This window comes from Pezoporus wallicus, unplaced genomic scaffold, assembly GCF_028554395.1.
Source record: "Pezoporus wallicus isolate ANWC-B61680 ecotype Strahan unplaced genomic scaffold, APGP_CSIRO_Pwel_v1 contig_7265, whole genome shotgun sequence".
Lineage (NCBI taxonomy): Eukaryota > Metazoa > Chordata > Aves > Psittaciformes > Psittacidae > Pezoporus > Pezoporus wallicus.
This window is the reverse complement of record NW_026635568.1, coordinates 295,509-314,148: the sequence shown is the minus strand read 5'-3', so window position 1 is coordinate 314,148 and position 18,640 is coordinate 295,509. Positions and strand designations below refer to the sequence as shown.

Sequence of the window (18,640 nt, the reverse complement as noted above, 5' to 3'; positions counted from 1 at the left end):
CCTACTTGGTGAATTTATTTCAACAGAGAAAAGAAAACTAATACCCACATGAGCAGGGTTTTTCCTAAACTACATTAGTTCAAATAACAAGATTTTCTATTTCTCTGCTGTTTTAATTCTTTGTGGATTCAAGCACATCTGCTTTAAGCTTGCAGAATCGTAGGGATATTTACAGTGGTCAGACTAAATCACAAATACAATACAAGCATTTCTATCTAAACCTAATTTGGATTACATGATGATTTTAGTAGTTAGAACAACTTGTATTTCACTTTGATAAATAAAACCCCCAAGAGGTTTCAGTCTGAAAGCATCATGAAAGGCCAAATCTACAGATGGAACAGATATTTCATATAATCAAGCTCTTAGGTAAGACTATTTTGATCTAGCACTAAGGATAAATTGATTCCAGGTATTTTTTTTTTTCCTTTCTGTAGTACAGTGTAATATTTACACCAGTGTTTGACTATGGGAAGTATTTTGATTGTTTTGATAGTTAGGTTGTAAATATGTATTGTCGCAGTGCAGCAGCCATCACCATACAAGAGGAAGCTATCACTGTAACGCCTAACATAACATCTGAATAAGCAAATATTGAACCTCATCATTTCCCAGGTCTTGAATTCATAGTATTTCTTTAATACTAAACAGCATTGCATCTGTATTTTCCATGTTTCTTTATCTTACTTCTAGCATGCTTCAAAACAGGTGCAACTACAAAAAAATCCCCCCAGAAGTAAAGCAAAACACACCCTCAAAGGTTTTACCCTTTCAGGAGCACTACAAATGGTCCCATTCGGTGACTAACTCCATGGCCAGTAGGGAGGACATCTGGTCACATTCCAGCCAACCTAGGAACAAGCTGGACCAAAGATCTCTTCTTGGCTGCTTGACCTGGGATGTTTTCTAAGGATAACTGAATCAATTCCAAGAATGATGACAGCAAGGTAGATGCCAAAATGCAAATCTCTTCTATAGGTGTTATGCACTCTTCAAAACTGGGTTTGCTGGCGTGCAGCTCACTGGGGTACATTTCTAAATAGACTTCAGTGACACAAATGCTGGTTGGAGACAGTCCATTGTGTCAACAGTCATGGGGTTGTGTCTTCCCATAGCTCTTTCATTTGCTCAAAGACAGAGTGCAAAAGTGTATTTGTGGGCTGGGGAAACAAAGAACAAATTGGAAAGAGGCCAATAACCCAGAAGAAACTACCAACTTCAAAAAGATAAAAGTTTACAACACAGTTAGTAAAAGAGTGATTTATGCTCAAAGGGATCATTTTGTTGTATCATACCATACCTAAATCCTTGTGCTGCATATAACATGCTTTAACAAGATGTTTCAGGACTCCCTTTGAAAAAGACAACCCTTATAAAGAGATGAGGTGGAAAAAGGGATAGCTCCTTACAAAGGAAAGGGCCAAAACAGAGCAATAAAGTCTGTGTGACAGATGATGAAATGAGCCCCAAATTGCTGCCATCTGTTAGCAACCTTTGCCCAGTGAAATGAATTTCATGTGAGGTCAAGAAATCCCAAACTGCCATTTCCTCATTGCTATTAATAAGGGCCAGGTGCCATATAAACCAACACTGGATCCAGATGTTCTTCATGTGGCTTTGATTACCCTTCTAGGCTTGGATAATGATAGGAGGGAAAGTATTACAGATGCACACACAAACATGTTTAATATTAATTTCTCTGCAGTTGAATTACTGGGCATTAGCAGCATTATACACCTTCCATCCTACTGAATGCTTGCAGGTCAGCTCTGTGGATGGCAACCCTGCGAGGTGTGGGGAGGGCAGTCCATCAGGATGAAGTTATGGCGTCTGCAGTTGCTACATGGGCTCCTGCCATGTTTTCTAAGATTGTGTATGAGAAGCAATGCTTTCTACAAGTGACAGCCAAGATACAGGCAACAGCTCTCATTTGAATTTCATCAACATCTTGTTGGATAGTCTTGAATGTCTAAAAAAGTATCGGTTTTCCCTCTCTCTGAAATGGACACACTCAGCGTAATACAGAAAGATGTGAAAATGTACGGTCATGTTGTTTGGTTAAGATTAAAATGCTATGGAAAAGCTAAGCATATCCACTATTTATGGCACTGATCAGTTGCATTTGCATGCCAACCCAGTGCTACAGCACAGCAGAAGGAATTAGTAATTGTGGAGAATTAAGCATTATGCTGGATCGTATCCTGAAGGAGGAGTGTACATGCACTGTTGGTGCTTACTTAAGCTTATTTATATACTAGAGCAGGTCCTCGACTACAAAGTGAAGAAAACATTGTTTTAGAAGAGTCAGCATGGCTATGAAATTCAGCAGGAATGCAGTAAGTATTTCACATCCTGGACTCTACAAGGATAATCATCTAAACAGTTACAACCCATGCTCAAAGAAAACACTCTAAAACAAATTATTCCAGAATTCTGTCTTCTAGTTTTGAGTCTTGCCAAACTCATCATCAGCACCACATTTCTTAGGGACTAAACAAACATCAAGCAAAACTAGATCTTGCCAAAACAAATGCAAAGACTTGTAGTACATCTCTCCAGTCATGTTAATGATACCTCCACAATGGAAACACAACATCTACAGGCTCATGAATATCTATGCCGAAATGTGGCAACAAATGCTGTGGCAGATACTTTTATGTGCAATGAAAACCACCACCAGCACACCACAGTGAATTCTCGTGAACAAGTGACAAAGGACAGAAACACCCATGTAAGTGGGAGAATATCTCCAACAAAAAAAACCCTCCCACTCTCACTTTGCCCATGAGACCTTTAATGGTGACCAATACCTACAGGAAATATTCCTACAGGATAAATCTAAGCACTGAATTCAAGGTTCTAAATAATCACTGCCTCTGGGGAGACACTGCTTATCAACATTTATAACCTTTTTTCTGATCTGCTGTTACAGAAACTATGAGGTCTCTGCTGCTACCCCTTTCCTGACTCACAGGTGCTCACTACCTATTTTCTGCCAAGGAGCTTAAAAAAAAGATCAACCTCAGGAACTTCATCCAGGCTCTACCAGTTTGGACTGGCATTTCTTGAAGACCTGACGCAAGATCAATGGAAGTGTAAGTCGCAAGAGCTTCTGGCTTCACCTTTTTTCTAGGAATGCTGTGTGTAAGTAGGACAATTTCAGTGCTCTGATTTGTAGTCTGAACCCTCAAAAACTGTACGAACATAAACGATGGAGCAGGGAATATTGGCACGGGAAAAGGAATGTTTCAAGCTGCCTTTGCTGCCAAAGACAGCATATTGTAAAGCTGAACCCTGGGTATTGGACAAATATAGCTGGGTATTTGAAAAATATTACTAAACTGCCAAGAAGCAAGATTTCTCATATTAAGTCACTTGTAGAATAAAGCTGTTGTTGGTATGGCCCAAACCAACAGCCCATGCTTGGAGAGGTCCCAGATACTGCTCTTACTCTGCGGTCTCTGGGGCATCATCCACACTACAACTTGTTCATGTCAAAGATGCGAAACAGCTAAGATCTGGTGGTGATTATCAGCTCAAGCACTGCTCCCATGGCACCTCTACCTTAACACAGTTAAGTTCAGGCTTGAATATATGATGATCTTACATTCTGACTACTGCTTTGGCATGACATGGTGGCCCCACTAACAAATGCTGGGCTCTAAGAAGTGAGTGCTGTGTGATGGTACTTGCAGTCCTGCAGGGAGCAGTTGAGCTCTGATGGGATAATTAGTCCCAGCAGGTCAGACCCAGGCTAAGTCTGAGCAAAGCTATGATTTCTGCAGCAGTTCCCACAATCTCCACATTTATTTGTTGGGGCACATCATGACGTCTGAGCTGGCTCTATGCTCCTGTCCTGTCATCAAATCATGGTATAGAATCACAGAATCAGAATAGTTAGGGTTGGAAAGGACCTTAAGATCATCAAGTTCCAATCCCCCTGCCACGGGCAGGGACACTTCACTTTAAACCATGTCACCCAAGGCTCTGTCAAACCTGGCCTTAAACATCGCCAGGGATGGAGCATTCACAACTTCCCTGGGCAACCCATTCCAGTGCCTCACCACCCTCACAGTAAAGATCTTCTTCCTTATATCCAATCTAAACTTTCCCTGTTTAAGTTTTAGCCCGTTACCCCTTGTCCGAATGAAGAGTCCCTCCCTAGAATCCCTATAGGCCCCCTTCAGATACTGGAAGGCTGCTCTGAGGTCTCCATGCAGCCTTCTCTTCTCCAGGCTGAACAGCCCCAACTTTCTCAGCCTATCGTCTTCATATGGGAGGTGTGCCAGTCCCTTGATCAGCTTTGTGGCCCTTCTCTGCACTTGTTCCAACAGTTCCATGTCCTTTTTATGTTGAGGACACCAGAACTGCACACAATACTCCAAGTGAGGTCTCACAAAAGCAGAGTAGAGGGGCAGGATCACCTCCTTCAACCTGCTGGTCATGCTCCTTTTGATGCAGCCCAGGATACGGTTGGCTTTCTGGGCTGCGTGCACACACTGAAGCCAGCTCATGTTCATTTTCTCATCGACCAATACACCCAGGTCCTTCTCCACAGGGCTGCTCTGAATCTCTTCTCTGCCCAACCTGTAGCTGTGCCTGGGATTGCTCCCACCCAGGTGTAGGACCTTGCACTTGGCATGGTTAAACTTCATGAGGTTGGCATCAGCCCACTCACAAGTGTGTCAAGGTCCCTCTGGATGGCATTCCTTCCCTCCAGGGTATCAACTGAACCACACAGCTTGGTGTCATCGGCAAACTTGCTGAGGGCGCACTCAATCCCACTGTCCATGTCAGCGACAAAGATGTTGAACAAGTCCAGTCCCAACACTGATCCCTGAGGGACACCACTCGTTACTGGTCTCCAGCCGGACATTGAGCCATTGACCACAACTCTTTGTGTGCGGCCATCCAGCCACTTCTTTATCCACCGAGTGGTCCATCCATCAAATTGATGTCTCTCCAATTTAGAGACAAGGATGTCATGTGGAACAGTGTTGAACGCTTTGCACAAGTCCAGGTAGATGACATCAACTGCTCTACCCTGTCCATCAGTTCTGTAGCCCCATCATAGAAGGCCACCAAATTGGTCAGGCAGGATTTCCCCTTAGTGAAGCCATGCTGGCTGTCACCAAGCACCTTGTTGTTTTTCATGTGCCTTAGCATGCCTTCCAGGAGAATCTGCTCCAAGATTTTGCCAGGCACAGAGGTGAGACTGACTGGGCTGTAATTCCCCGGGTCATCCATTTTCCCCTTCTTGAAAATGGGGGTTATATTTCCCTTTTTCCAGTCCTCAGGAACTTCACCTGACTGCCATGATTTCTCAAATACGATGGCCAGCGGCTTCACAACTTCATTTGCCAGCTCCTTCAGGACCCGTGGATGGATCTCATCAGGACCCATGGACTTGTGCATGTTCAGGTTTTTAAGATGGTCTCAAACCAGTTCCTCTCCTACAGTGGGCGCAAGGTCTTCATTCTCACAGTCCCTGCATCTGCCTTCCAGGACTTGGGTGGTGTGCTCAGAGCATTTGACAGTGAAGACCGAGGCAAAGAAGTCATTCAGAACCTCAGCCTTCTCCAAATCCAGGGTAGCCAGTTCTCCCGAGAGCTTCCTGAGGGGGCCCACATTGTCCCTAGTCTGTTTTTTATTTGCTATGTACCTGTAGAATCCCTTTCTGTTATCTTTAATACCTCTAGCTAAGTTTAATTCTAACTGGGCCTTAGCTTTCCTAACCTGGTCCCTAGCTTCCTGGACAACATCCCTGTACTCTTCCCATGCCACCTGTCCTTGCTTCCACTTATTATAAGCCTCTTTTTTCAATTGAATTTTCCTCAGGAGCTCCTTATCCATCCAAGGAGGTCTCCTGGCCCTCCTGCTGCACTTCCTTCTGGTTGGGATGCAACACTCCTGAGCTTGTAGCAGGTGATCCTTGAATATCAACCAACAATCTTGGGCCCCTCTGCCCTCTAGGGCTGTATCCCATAGAACCTTACTAAGCAGGTTCCTGAAGAGGTCAAAGTCTGCTCTCTTGACGTCCAGGGCAGTGAGCATGCTGCACGCTCTTCTCACTGTCCTGAGGATCTTGAACTCGACCATCTCATGATCACTGCATCCAAGGCTGCCCTGAAGCATCACATTTCCAACAAGCCCTTCCCTCTTGGTGAGCACGAGGTCAAGCATGGCACCTCTCCTGTTGGCTCCTCTATTACTTGCAGAAGGAAGTTGTCCTCTACACAATCGAGGAACCTCCTGGATTGCTTGTGCCGGGCTGTACTGTCCTTCCAACAGATGTCAGGGTGCTTGAAGTCCCCCATGAGAACAAGGGCCTGCGAGCGTGAGGCTTTTCCTATCTGTCTATGGAGTGCTTCATCCACAGGTTCTCCTTGATCAGGCAGTCTGTAACAGATCCCCACAGTAATGTCTCCCATAGCTATATTCCCTTTAACCCTGACCTACAAACTCTCTGTGGACTGCTCACCTGTCCCCATACAGAGTTCCATACTCTCCAGCCTATCCCTAACATAAAGGGCAACTCCCCCTCCCTGCCTGCCAAGCCTGTCTTTTCTGAAGAGCCTGTAACCTTCCCTTCCAACACTCCAGTCATAGAAGCCATCCCACCATGTTTCTGTGATGCCTATTATATCATACCCCTGTAGATGTGCACACATCTCTAATTCCTCTTGTTTGTTCCCCATGCTACGGGCTTTTGTATAGAGGCATCTGAGCCGAGCTCTAAATGAAGCCGGCTCATTGGCTGGAGCGGCTGGAATGTATCTACATTGCTCTGAGCATTTATTATAGGTTCTGGCAACTGACTGGGAGTGTTGGGATGGAATGATGCCCCCCTCCCCCAACACATCTAGTTTAAAGCCTCCTTGACCAGCCTGGGAAGCCTCCTACCAAAACTGTTCTTTCCCTTCTTTATCAGACCAGCTCCGCCAGCCCCCACTAGACCTGGCCTACAAACTTGGGTCCAGTGTTCAAGACACCCAAACCCCTGACTATGACACCACCCTTTTAACCATTTATTAACCTGGCCAATCCTCCCAGCTTTTTTTAGGTCCTCCCCTGTATGCTGGAGAATTGATGAAAAGACTACCTGAGCTCCAGAGCCCCTAACCACCTCCCCCAGGGCTCTGTAGTCCTTCTTTATGGTCCCCAGGCTACTACTATCTATATCCTAGCACCCACATGTATCACCAGGAGTGGGTAATAGTCTGTGGGACTTACTAGAGCAGGCAGCCTCTCTGCCACATCCCTGATCCGTGCCCCTGGTAGGCAACACACCTCCCTTGAGACGGGGTCTGGCCGGCAGACGAGTGCTTCTGTCCCTTTCAGTGTAGAGTCCCCTACTACTACGACCCGCCGCTTTTTCCTGGCAGCACCAGTAGAGATCTTCTTTACCAAGGCATCAGCCAGCTGTTTCTGGCTCGAGTGCGTTTCCTCATCAGCCCCCTGCAGGACAGCAAAGCGGTTCTGTGTGGGGACGGGGGATTTAGGGGGAAGCCCCTTGCTTTTGGTTGTCCTTTTCCTTCTTTTTTTTGCTGTTTTTTTTTTTGTCACTAATTCCCAGCTTCCCAGGTTAACGGCCTCCCTCTTTCCTTCATGAGGAAGGAAAAGCCTCTTTTTTCCTTTGGAGTTTCCTCAGCAGCTCCTTATCCATCCAAGGAGGTCTCCTGGCCCTCCTGCTGCACTTCCTTCTAGCTGGGATGCAACACTCCTTAGCTTGTAGCAGGTGATCCTTGAATATCAACCAACAATCTTGGGCCCCCCTGCCCTCTAGGCCTATATCCCATAGAACCTTACTAAGCAGGTTCCTGAAGAGGCCAAAGTCTGCTCTTTTGAAGCCCAGGGCAGTGAGCTTGCTGCACGCTCTTCTCACTGTCCTGAGGATCTCGAACTCCACCATCTCATGATCACTGCATCCAAGGCTGCCCTGGAGCGTCACATTTCCAACGAGCCCTTCCCTGTTGGTGAGCATGAGGTCAAGCATGGCACCTCTCCTTGTCGGCTCCTCTATTACTTGCAGAAGGAAGCTGTCTTCCACACAATCGAGAAACCTGGATTGCTTGTGCCAGGCTGTACAGTCCCTTCAACAGATATCAGGGTGCTTGAAGTCCCCCGTGAGAACAAGGGCCTGCGAGTGTGAGGCTGTTCCTACCTGTCTACAGAGTGCTTCATCCACAAAGTCCTCTTGATCAGTCAAGACCAGGTTTGCTCATCTAGCTCCAATCCCCCAAACCTCCCACTAGACCAGGTTGCTCCAAACCCCATCCAAATTGGCCTTCAACACTGTCAGGGAGGGGGCAGCCACAGCTTCTCTGAGCAACTTGTGCCAGGGTCTCACCATCCTCACAGGGAAAAATGTCTGCCTTGTATCTCATCTAAATCTCCCTTCTGTCAGTTTAAAGGAGCCCCTGAGACTCTGGGCTTTCTGGGCAGTGCAGGAGCACCCCACCAGATCTTCTAGAGTTATCCTGGAGCTGGCAGAACCTGCATTAGGGAGGTTGGCACAGTGATAGGACATGAGGCTGCCTCTACCTTTGCAAGACCTGGGTTCTTCTGGTGCCTGAGGCACTCCGAGCCCACTGCAGAAATAAGGGAGAACTGCCTGTATTTAATCTGTCTCCTGAAGAGACCTACAAAACAAGTGCTACATTATAATTATATACAGCTTTCATATAGTTTCCTACATACAACCTCCCTCCAAAGCTGTGCCCCTTGCCCCCACTCCCCTAGGCAGAGGGTCTCTTGGGATGGGATGCCTGTATAATTTCTGCAACAACTCAGGAGCCTGCAGGTAGGAATCCAATCCAAAGCAATGTGTGAACCAGCGCCTTGGTCATTCCACCTAACTGAAACACATCTCAACACCTTCCCTTCCACTACAGCCGACAGCCAGCACGGTCAGCAGACAGCAGAGCTGCCATGTCCAGGGGTGCAGATGTGCCTTCTCCGAGTCAGGACACTGCTCTCCTACAGCCGCTGTGTTTCAAATTTATTATTATCAAAATGGGACATCGTAAAGAGGGGGAAAATACACTGAATACAGAAATGAGCTCTCAGAGCTCCTGGAGCCCTCTGAGCACACATGACGCATGACCAAGCTTTGACTTTCCTTGTAACCACCCACAACAGATCTATAGGAATTGCTGCGAGTACTGCACATCCTGCTGTAAATGCTCTGACACTGCTTAATTTCTGTTTCTCTTTACACAAATAACATACATTAAAACAAAAAAGCACCCAGTAAACAGAAATCTCTAGAAGATATAATTGAAAAATTTTCATGCTGGGCAGCTCCTTGAGCAAGGGTCTGTTTAAAAAATAAACCCAACCCCTTCAGCTGGTTTTGAAGTACATTAAAACTGATAAGTGCATTTTCCCCCCAAGTCCAAAGCGTGGCCGCAATGCTTTCACACAGAGCTTTGTTAAAAATGGAAGCGGCTTAAAAGTTGGAACTTGGCACACGTGTGTTTCTCAGTGAAGGCAGGACTTGGAAGACAAGAAACTGAACAAACTCCTGCCTGTTTCTAGCTGTGCAATCCAAAACATGATTAAGTACAGAGGAATGTGATTCAGGGAAGGCATGAATGGAGCGGGACTCTGCAGAAACCGTCCTGCCTTATGGCAGTTACCTCTTTGTGAGACAGTGGGAGCACAGGAAAAACCACACTCCTCCCTGACAACTTTCTCAACTGCAGTTTTGGAAAATATCCCTGTTTAGTACAGTTCAGGATTAAAAACACCTAAGTGCTCTCTACTGTTTTAGTTCGTTAGACAGCATTTGCTCTCTTGTGCTGTTTATGTGCTCTCTGACATAGGACAGGATGACTAAATCCCCCTGGATGAACAGCACCAGGCCACCCAGTCCCCAGGCAAGCATCAGGAGAGGCTCTTGCACCTCTCCATTGCTCTCCTGCAGCAGCAGGTTTATGTGAAGCCACCAGACCCAGCCACTGTTGGTCTGTGTTTATTCGGGAAGGCTCTGACAGACTTCCACAGTGTTCGGCCTCCATTATCTGCTAGACACAGCATCAGAAAGAAAAGCAGCAATCTACTTTGCTCTGCTGCTGACTGAGCCACGCTCAATCCTCTTAGCTCTGCCTGCCGAGCTCAACACAGATGGCAAAATGTGCTGGGGAGGGCAGTGTGAGCCTGGAGAACTCACTAATGCTCCAGTGGTGTGGGGAGAGGGGTTTTCTTTCTCTGCAGACAGAAACCAGGTCTCTGCAGACATCAGCTCCATGCCTTGGTCTACACTTCTCTGCCAGTGTGACAGGAAGCACCACCTCATGATTCTGGGATTTGTCTCTTACCTGACACTCAACCACCAAAGAAGAGTGAAATCCATCAGAGCAAACAGACTTTCAAAAGAAGCAATCCTGACATGTATCCACGGCTATTCCCTGCCAAACCTTCCTCCTCATATCCAAAAAAAGTCATCTGCTGGGGCAGTGCTGCCAACTAAAAAGCAGGGTAAGGTCTTCTTCACCTCCGATATCTTGTATCAGCACAGACCCAGCCTTCCTTTCCAAAATGGCTGCTGACAGATATACTCTGTAAGTATGAAGGCCTGTTTCCCTACATGATTTTAAATCTCTAACATCTAAATGGCTCTCTCATGAGATTTTCCAGATTTGATATCCTGCAGGAAGCCCATGAATATGACTCTTTTTCGTGAAGGCACTAACTCAAAGCTTATTCTAAAACTATGCCTTCCTTTATTAGTGAGTTGAACCATAGGCAGGAGTATTTCTGGCACCGGTACAAGATAATTTAAGGTATCTAAGGCTGCAAGAATAGGCAACCTGATTCGGTTCTTTCCTTAAATTTAACCTGAATAGGCAGTTCAGCCTTATTCTACCCTCCGCTACTCAGGCTGTTCAATCCTACCCTCCAGAAGATGGTCTTCTACTCATTGCAGAAAAGTTTTTCAGTTACAATTATAAATGAATATCATTCAAGCAAGTTGGGTCTTATTAGCTACACAGCTGGAAGACATAACCCATCAATGCTGAGAGCCTGCTAATCATCCCCAGAGACAAAGGCACACCCTGCAGATGAATGAGGCCATGCAGTGTAAGAAGCTGACTTCCAGTGTTGAAGCATTAGGAGGAATTCTTCATAGTTTCGTTAAAATGCATCAGCATGTGATGGCAGGAGTCACCCAGATAGCATCATTGATCCACACTGAAAGGTGTACAGAACCTTTGGCTGATGCAAAAATGGATGCAGAACTGAACAGCAGGCTGAGATTTGGATATCTACATGATGAGACTTCTTCAATTGTTACAGAGCTCTTCAAGGCTAGGAATTTCCCACTAACAGGTTTCTACATCTCTTGGGAAAGGGCATAGGTATCACCCTAGCTTCTTGCCTAGGCTCAGCTTTGCTAAAGCTGTTGGTTAAGGTGGTTCACCTCATTAAAGGAATGTGCACTGCTGCCCTTGCACTTCTCAAGCTGACAGAAAGGTATCTATCATTTCTATACTCTGAAGCTGAATGATGGGAGGAAAGTGACAACTCCTGACTCCTCTCCATGGGGTTAAGGAACAACCCTCCCATGATTTCCATGACTTCATGAGGACTGTTGGGTGAGAGAGTGTCCACTTTTTCTGACTGGTAACATAACCTCAAAATTCATGAGCCTGATCTGCTCTGCTGTGTCATATGGTTCCCACCATCTTCTGAAAGGAAAAGATTTCCATTCCAGTGTTTAAACACTCCCATGTGAGCTCCTCTGCTGTGAAGTCATTCCTGTGCCTGTTCGGCATTAGAGAAGTTCTCTTGTGCGCGTACGAGCGCTTGACGCTCCTCTGGATTTGTTGTATGAATTGTTCTAAACGCCAAAGACACCATACATGTAATGTATATCTTTCTGAATTCCTTTAACGTTTTTCTCAATATTGAACAGCACAGCTCCAATGGCTGTTCATTGGACTATAAAACAAAGAGGTTTTAATACTTAGCAGATTATTCAAGCCTCTCACCAGCTGTGACATGAAAACGATCCTGTTGTAAATTAAAATCTACGCTGGCAAAGATCTTTATTAGCTGGGACACAACAGTCTTAGCAGTAGTAGAGAATAGTGTGGTGAACTATGAATACCATGTGGCTTCATACTCCATTACTGGAATAATATCTGTACACAATGCACTGCTCCTCAAGGGTGTGACCAGGACTGGGGACACTGATTCCAAGGGGCAGTCCAGCATGGGAAAGACAGAAACTTTCAAAATCTTGATAGGAGATCAACTCTGAACATGGAACACAGAAGTTATTGGGCTTTCTTTAAATACCAGGATTAGAAATAGTGGCTTTCTCCTGACACAAACTCCTTATAGCTTGCCATGATTTTCTGACCAAGACTGGCCAAGAGACACAGAGCTTCTGGGCCTTCTGAGAACATGTTTGTGACTGGAGTCTGGTCTCTCAGATCCCACTCTGCTCACTTTGTTGCTGGAGATTAAAATCAGTTATCACAGTTTTCTGTAGGCACTTGGTTGTAACCTCAGCAGCCAAGTAACTTCTTATTAGCCTCCCAGGAGCAGCAAAGATCTCCACTCAATGCTTAGACACACTATCACTCTGGCTGCAGATACATGAACAAACCAGGTTTAGTGTCTTGCTGCATGAGGTGAAATGCCAGCTCACGATGATAGGCAAGCCATTCAAAATGGCCCCGACAACCTGAACACCTTCAGCCCCTGGAATACAGTGTATGCCGTTTCACATAAATGCAGAATGAACAAGATGGCTTTTTGTTCAGGAAGACATTTTTGCTTGAACATGGTCAAGAAAGCAGACCCTCTTCCACCAATCTTTGTAAATCTCACTAGCAATATGAAGAAGGCAGAAGGGGATTGTCAGACTTAGCAGTGAAGGGAAATCAGAGATTCCTAAAAAGGATGTTGATGTTACTGCTCTTATGTGCTGTCAGTCCTGAACCAGTGATCATTATTCTGTCTACTATTTACCTTAACCCTTCATGTAAACTCATGTTGCCACCATATGCTCAATCCATCTCATCAAGGGTTGAAAGGATCCTCACTTCAGATCACTAAGACACTTGGGCTTTCTCTTCCACAGAATCTAGATGGTGCTCCATGTTTCCCCTCATACATGGTCCTGCTGTTTCTGGACTAGGCTGTAAACCTTTGTGAGGTACTAACCAGACTAGGCCCTTCCCCTCTAGTTTCTTTTCCCAGGACACATGTCTGTGGACACAAGGATAGGGCTGGCTGAGCACACAGAAGATTGGTACCTTTTCCTAGCTACTGCAGGGTTTTAAACACATGGGGAGGGAAGATGTGACTCTAGACTCACCAAAACTGGTAGAGGTTCTAAAGGACACTGGGATGTTTGGTAATAATTTTAAAGTTCTTCCGCTGGCTGTGTTTCTTCAACCCATGCTGTCACAGATCTTCAGCCCCTTATTCATGTATTTCTGTCATTCAAGTAGATGGATGATCATGAGGTCCTGAAGACATTTTGAAGCCAGCGTATGGTCCAATAAGTTCTTCTGGTCTTCAAGACAGAGATATGACATTACCTTCCAGAACAGTGCAGACACCACTACAATGTGTGATGTGCAGGCTTGTTATCAGCCACGCCAAGCCTGGATGGAGGCCAGTTACCAGTGGTGGGCCTCAAGGTTTGATACTACAGCCAGTACCATTTAATTTCTTCAAGAAAGGCCCAGATGAGAGGACAGCATGCACCCTCAACAAGTTTGCAGACAATGCAAAACTGGGAGGAGTCGATGATACACCAGATGGTTGTGCTGCCATTCAGAGGAGCCTTGAAACACTGGAGAAATGGGCAGATAGGGACCTCATCAAGTTCAACAAGGCGTGTAAAGTCAAGTTTCTGGAAGGAATAACTGTATATCAACTGCACTCTGATGGCTGACAGGCTGGAAAACAGGTTGGCAGAAAAAGATGTTGGGGTCCTGCAGAGAAGCTGAACATGAGACAGCAATGCACCCTTTCATCAAAGAAAGCCAACAGCATCGTGGGCTGCATAGAGAAGAGCACTGGTGGCAGGCCTAGGGATGTGATTTTCCTCCAAAACTCAGCACTGGTGATGCTGCATCCAGAGTCTTGCATCCAGTTCTGGACAACCCAGTGCAAGAAAGATTTGGAGAAAGACTTCAGCACGTCCAAGGAAGAGCCAAAAAAGATGATTAAGAAACCAGTGTATCTGCCATATGACGTGAGGCTGAAGGAGCTGGACTGTCAGGCTGCAAGAAGAGAAAGCTCAGAGGGATCTTATGAACACATGCAAATCCCTAATGGAAGAAAGCAAAGAAAACAGAGCTAGATCCTTCTCATGATATCCACTGAAAGGACCAGAGGCAATGGAACAGAAATACAGACATAAATGAAAATATAGGAAATTCTGTGTGAAATAAAGAAAAAACTGTCTTACGGTGAGGGCACTGACATACTAGACAGAACAGCTGCCCTGTGGAATCTCCATCAAACCATGATGGAACAAATTCCTGAGCAGCCTGCTCTAGCTGACTCTGCTCTGAGCATAGGGGATGGACTAGATGATCTCTAGAGCTGCCTTTTCACCTCAGGTATTCCGTGATTTCTCTGTGTTTCTCAGCCAAGCGGAGCACTGTATCCTGGGATTTCCAGCTTTTTCAGGCTGCACCTTTATAATTTGGAGTAGGGCATTCCAAGCTACTTCAAATCCATGTTCCAAGTCCACTTCGAGCTACTTCAGTCCATACAAATGTAAGGATGTAAAGTTTCAATTCCTACAGATCAACAGTGTGTTCTTTGGTTGGTCAAAACTTGCATTCTTGAGTTTCAAATCTTTTTGGCTTATTTGTCATTGATTCCAACAGAATAGGACTGGACAGAATGTCACTATGTTGACATTATTTGAGCAGTCTTTGCTCTCTTATCCTCCTATGAACATAATGTTCCAGGGAAAGAAGGAGGTAAAACTGGGTGAATTTTGTCTTTGATCTCGTATTTACCCTTTTTCTATTTACATAATCTAGATGAACAGCACAGGAAAAACAAGCTAATATAATGTTGCATTTCCATGCAGATGGTTACTCCTAGCAATGACGCTGGGTAAAAGAATGACATATGATACAGCATCCCACTTGCACACTTAGAATTTGGAAGACATGGATGGTTGTGCCTTGGTTGCTTTCCTTCCTCCAGGAAATTCCTTGAAGATTGCTGCCACGTGCTGCAATCTGGTCCCTTCATTAAGCCAAAGAGTTTCTGCAAGGTTCCTCAGCAAACTTCACTGGCAGGATAAACTAAAGATGAGCTGGGCTCCAAGAGAAGATACACACCACCATCTTCTTATTAAACTGATGGCAGGACTTTAATAAAAGGCCATCTGGGAGTCACCAAAAGCCAATTTCAGCACACATAGACCTGAAGTATTTCAGCAATAGAAGCTACCCAAAAATATACAGCTCCTTACAAAAAATAAGTCACTAGAATTTCCAATTCATATATCCAATATCTAATTTGAGTATCTGATACACAACATTTATAAAACCCCCAACAATGAGAAACACGGGATTAATCTCCATTAAATCTATGTGTATAAAGAAAACCACGTTTGAAAATGCTGAAAATTTGTTCTGCTGGAGAGAAGATACTGAACATCTGTCTATTTTCAAGAAAAGCAAAAGGGCTCCCTCTGGAGTGGATTCCAAAATCGACACAGGATTCGGATTGTAACAGGCGGGCAGAGAAAATGAAAATGTGCAACAAAGCAAATGCATTCTTGTCTCTTATTAGTTTACTTGTCCTGTTTACAATGAGCATACTGGGACTAATTCAAGGAGACTATATCATGATTGAATGGTATGGATCCATGCCCAAAATATTATTCAGTCATTAATTAGTTTTCATGCATGGACTTGTATGTGGCAAGGAGGCAAATTAAAGGATTCCTGAAGAGACAAGAAAGCTTTTTTTTAGCGTGTAAAATACTCCAAAGAATCTCCAACAAGATAAATTATGAAGCCAGCTGAGAATCCACATTTTCAACCCTGGATGGTCATGCACAATTCTATAGAAAACTAATGAATACAGCCACCCGTTGTGTACCCATGGCAATAAACTTAATTTGAAAGGGAGACACAAGTAACTTTAAGGACATATACAAAAACATGCTCTACTGGAAACTGATGAAGATTGCTTTCAAATTTACAAGTGAGAAAGACCCCACATTCCCACAGATTATTTGCATACAATCCAATTAACATAAAATTGGTTCCATGCAGAAAGAAAAAAAGAGTTAGGTCACCTATAAAGTGAAGTCAACTTACTGCCTGCTTTTGCTCTTCTTCCTATAAATGTTGGCAAAAGAAAAAGGTGAAGAGAGAAACAGGATAGATTAATTACCATATGAAAAGGAAACATATACACACAAAATACACAACAGACCCAATGGAAAAAGAGTACATGGCAAGTTGTAGAAACATCTGCAGACATGAAAGGGAACAAGGGCATTAGACACAACAGCTGTGGTGGGAAAGCAAAGATGTCATTTATTCCGTGCTCAAAAGAAGACTCTTATCTCAAATGGCCTTTAGTGTTGGCAAAAGTGGAATACACAGGATGGATATGACAGCATGGATATCTTGGATATAGGACAGGCTATCTAACAGATGTATTTCTTTTACGCAGGACCTTTACTGGCTTCTCTTCCTGCCCTGTACTCAGAACTACCTCTCTAGCTGTTCTCAAGGTCAAAAATATCAGTCCACCACCCTCTAACACCTAGAAATACCATCTGGAGTGCACAACCGCTGCATGGCATTCGGTTCCCTGTGTGCTCAAATCTGCCATCACAGAGATCCAAACTGTCCTAGCCTGAGAGGCACAATATCACCTTTTTGGTCAGAGAGCGCCTGTTAACCACTGGGCATACCACAACCTCTGCAGATGGGATTCACAATGGTGAATTAGCGAGCTGGAGGCAGCCAGGTCTGGAATGGGAGGGAAGAAACTGGGCAGCCTCAGCACTAAAGATGCAAGGAAAAAGATGCAGAGAAAACAATCCCATTATTGCAATGCAACATTTGTCAGTATAGATCGCTACTAATTTGAAAGATGAAAAAAGGTGACATATGAATGAATTTCTCCACTTTTGAAACAACATACACTGTGACCCTTCTGGGACAGTGGAGTCACAGCTATTTCAACTATATGAATGCTCCTTGGAATGAGCAAAATATCACATAGTCAAGAGTTTCTTTCACAATTCAGAAGTTTTCCTAGATTTTCTCTTCATAGATATAACCACCATTACAAGCCCTTAGGGCTCATGTCTTGCAGTCTTGGTTGTATGGAGAAGCATGGCTGTTGTGGTGCGGGCAGCAGCACTGTGCATTAAAAGAAAGGCTGGCAGCATGATTTTGATGACTCTCGTCTATGCAGAAATAGCAGTTGCAGCTTTTTCAGGGTAACAAGAATTGTTCCCTCTGACAGTGGCTTTGCACAGACTGTCAGTGCAGGGGCAGCAGGATCACTGGTAAGCACGTCTCCTCAGAAATTCAGGTTATGGAATGAAAAATTTCACAGAATAAAAGCTCCTTCTGGCCTTAGCCTCCATGAACTGACTTATCCACCTTTCCTCATTTATTTCCCATCTGAGCAGGATAACCAAAACCTGCCCCTTAATTTAGAGCAGCTTCTTCTCACCACTGTACTAAAAGATGTTTTCCCAACTGTGCACTGTGGGATATAAAGGTATCTGGGATCGACTGCAGAGAATTCCACATTTCTGAGCAGATGCTTTTGTTTTTTTTCTTTTTTTCCCAAGACCTGGAGTTCTCTCAGGTGTGTATTTAGACTCTGCTGTAGCAGATGTGTCGTATGGCTTCACTCAAGCATGGATCAACATCAACATTGAAGGCCAGTGCTGTCCTCCTCACACTCCCACATGTTTCCAGTTGTTCCTCCTATCAGCACTGGGACTAGCAGGACCAGATGGTGAGCTAGGTCAGCAAAAAGATCTTAAATGATCTCCATTCTACAAAAAAGTTGTTAGTTTGAAAAATGAGGCTCTAGCATTAACTATAGATGTGGAAAAAAATACCTCAAGAGGCATGAACCTTTGCTAGACGAACTAAGGAGTTATTAGATAAATCATCAAATCAGCTAGTGAGGAAATTACCATTGAGGAAATGGAAAAAGTGAAAAGGGATATGCCTGCTGAATATCTATGTAGCTCAAAGCAAAAGCCCTGCAAGAAGGCAGACACTCACCACTGCAGACTACTCATTAGAAGACTGCCAGCTAATGGCACTAGGTGATTACAGAAGACTTCAGGAAAAAAGAGAAAGCTAAGCCAACAGCCAGGATGAGGAAAAGGAGATAAAAAATATTGGGAGAAAATTGCTGATGACAGTACTGACAGGTACTGTTCTTCCCAGATGGACAGAATGCCTCTTGCATGCAAAGGGCTATCCGCTTAACCAAAGGCTGGCTGGAGTGGCTAGAGGACACAAGGTTGGCAGTCAACGGGCAGCCCTTCAGCAGCCACTGCACCAGCCCTGCAGATTCAGAGGCTATAGTATTAAACTAAAACCTGCATGTAGAGTATTAAACTAAAACCTAAAACACGCCTGCGCTGTTAAAACAC

The 18,640-nt window shown here is 44.6% G+C and overlaps 1 protein-coding gene across 11 annotated transcripts in view; it reads right to left on the bottom strand.

Annotated features, from left to right (window-relative positions):
* DTNB (dystrobrevin beta) overlaps nucleotides 1–18,640 on the bottom strand; it is a 197,085-nt gene that overhangs the window by 41,673 nt on the left and 136,772 nt on the right. For 9 of the 11 annotated variants that reach the window (XM_057396797.1, XM_057396792.1, XM_057396795.1 and 6 more), the window contains one exon: nucleotides 16,320–16,340. The exons of the other annotated variants lie outside the window; for them this stretch is intronic. In XM_057396797.1, the coding sequence (XP_057252780.1) occupies nucleotides 16,320–16,340 (21 nt within the window). The remainder of the gene's footprint in view (nucleotides 1–16,319; nucleotides 16,341–18,640) is intronic. 11 annotated transcript variants of the gene reach the window in all.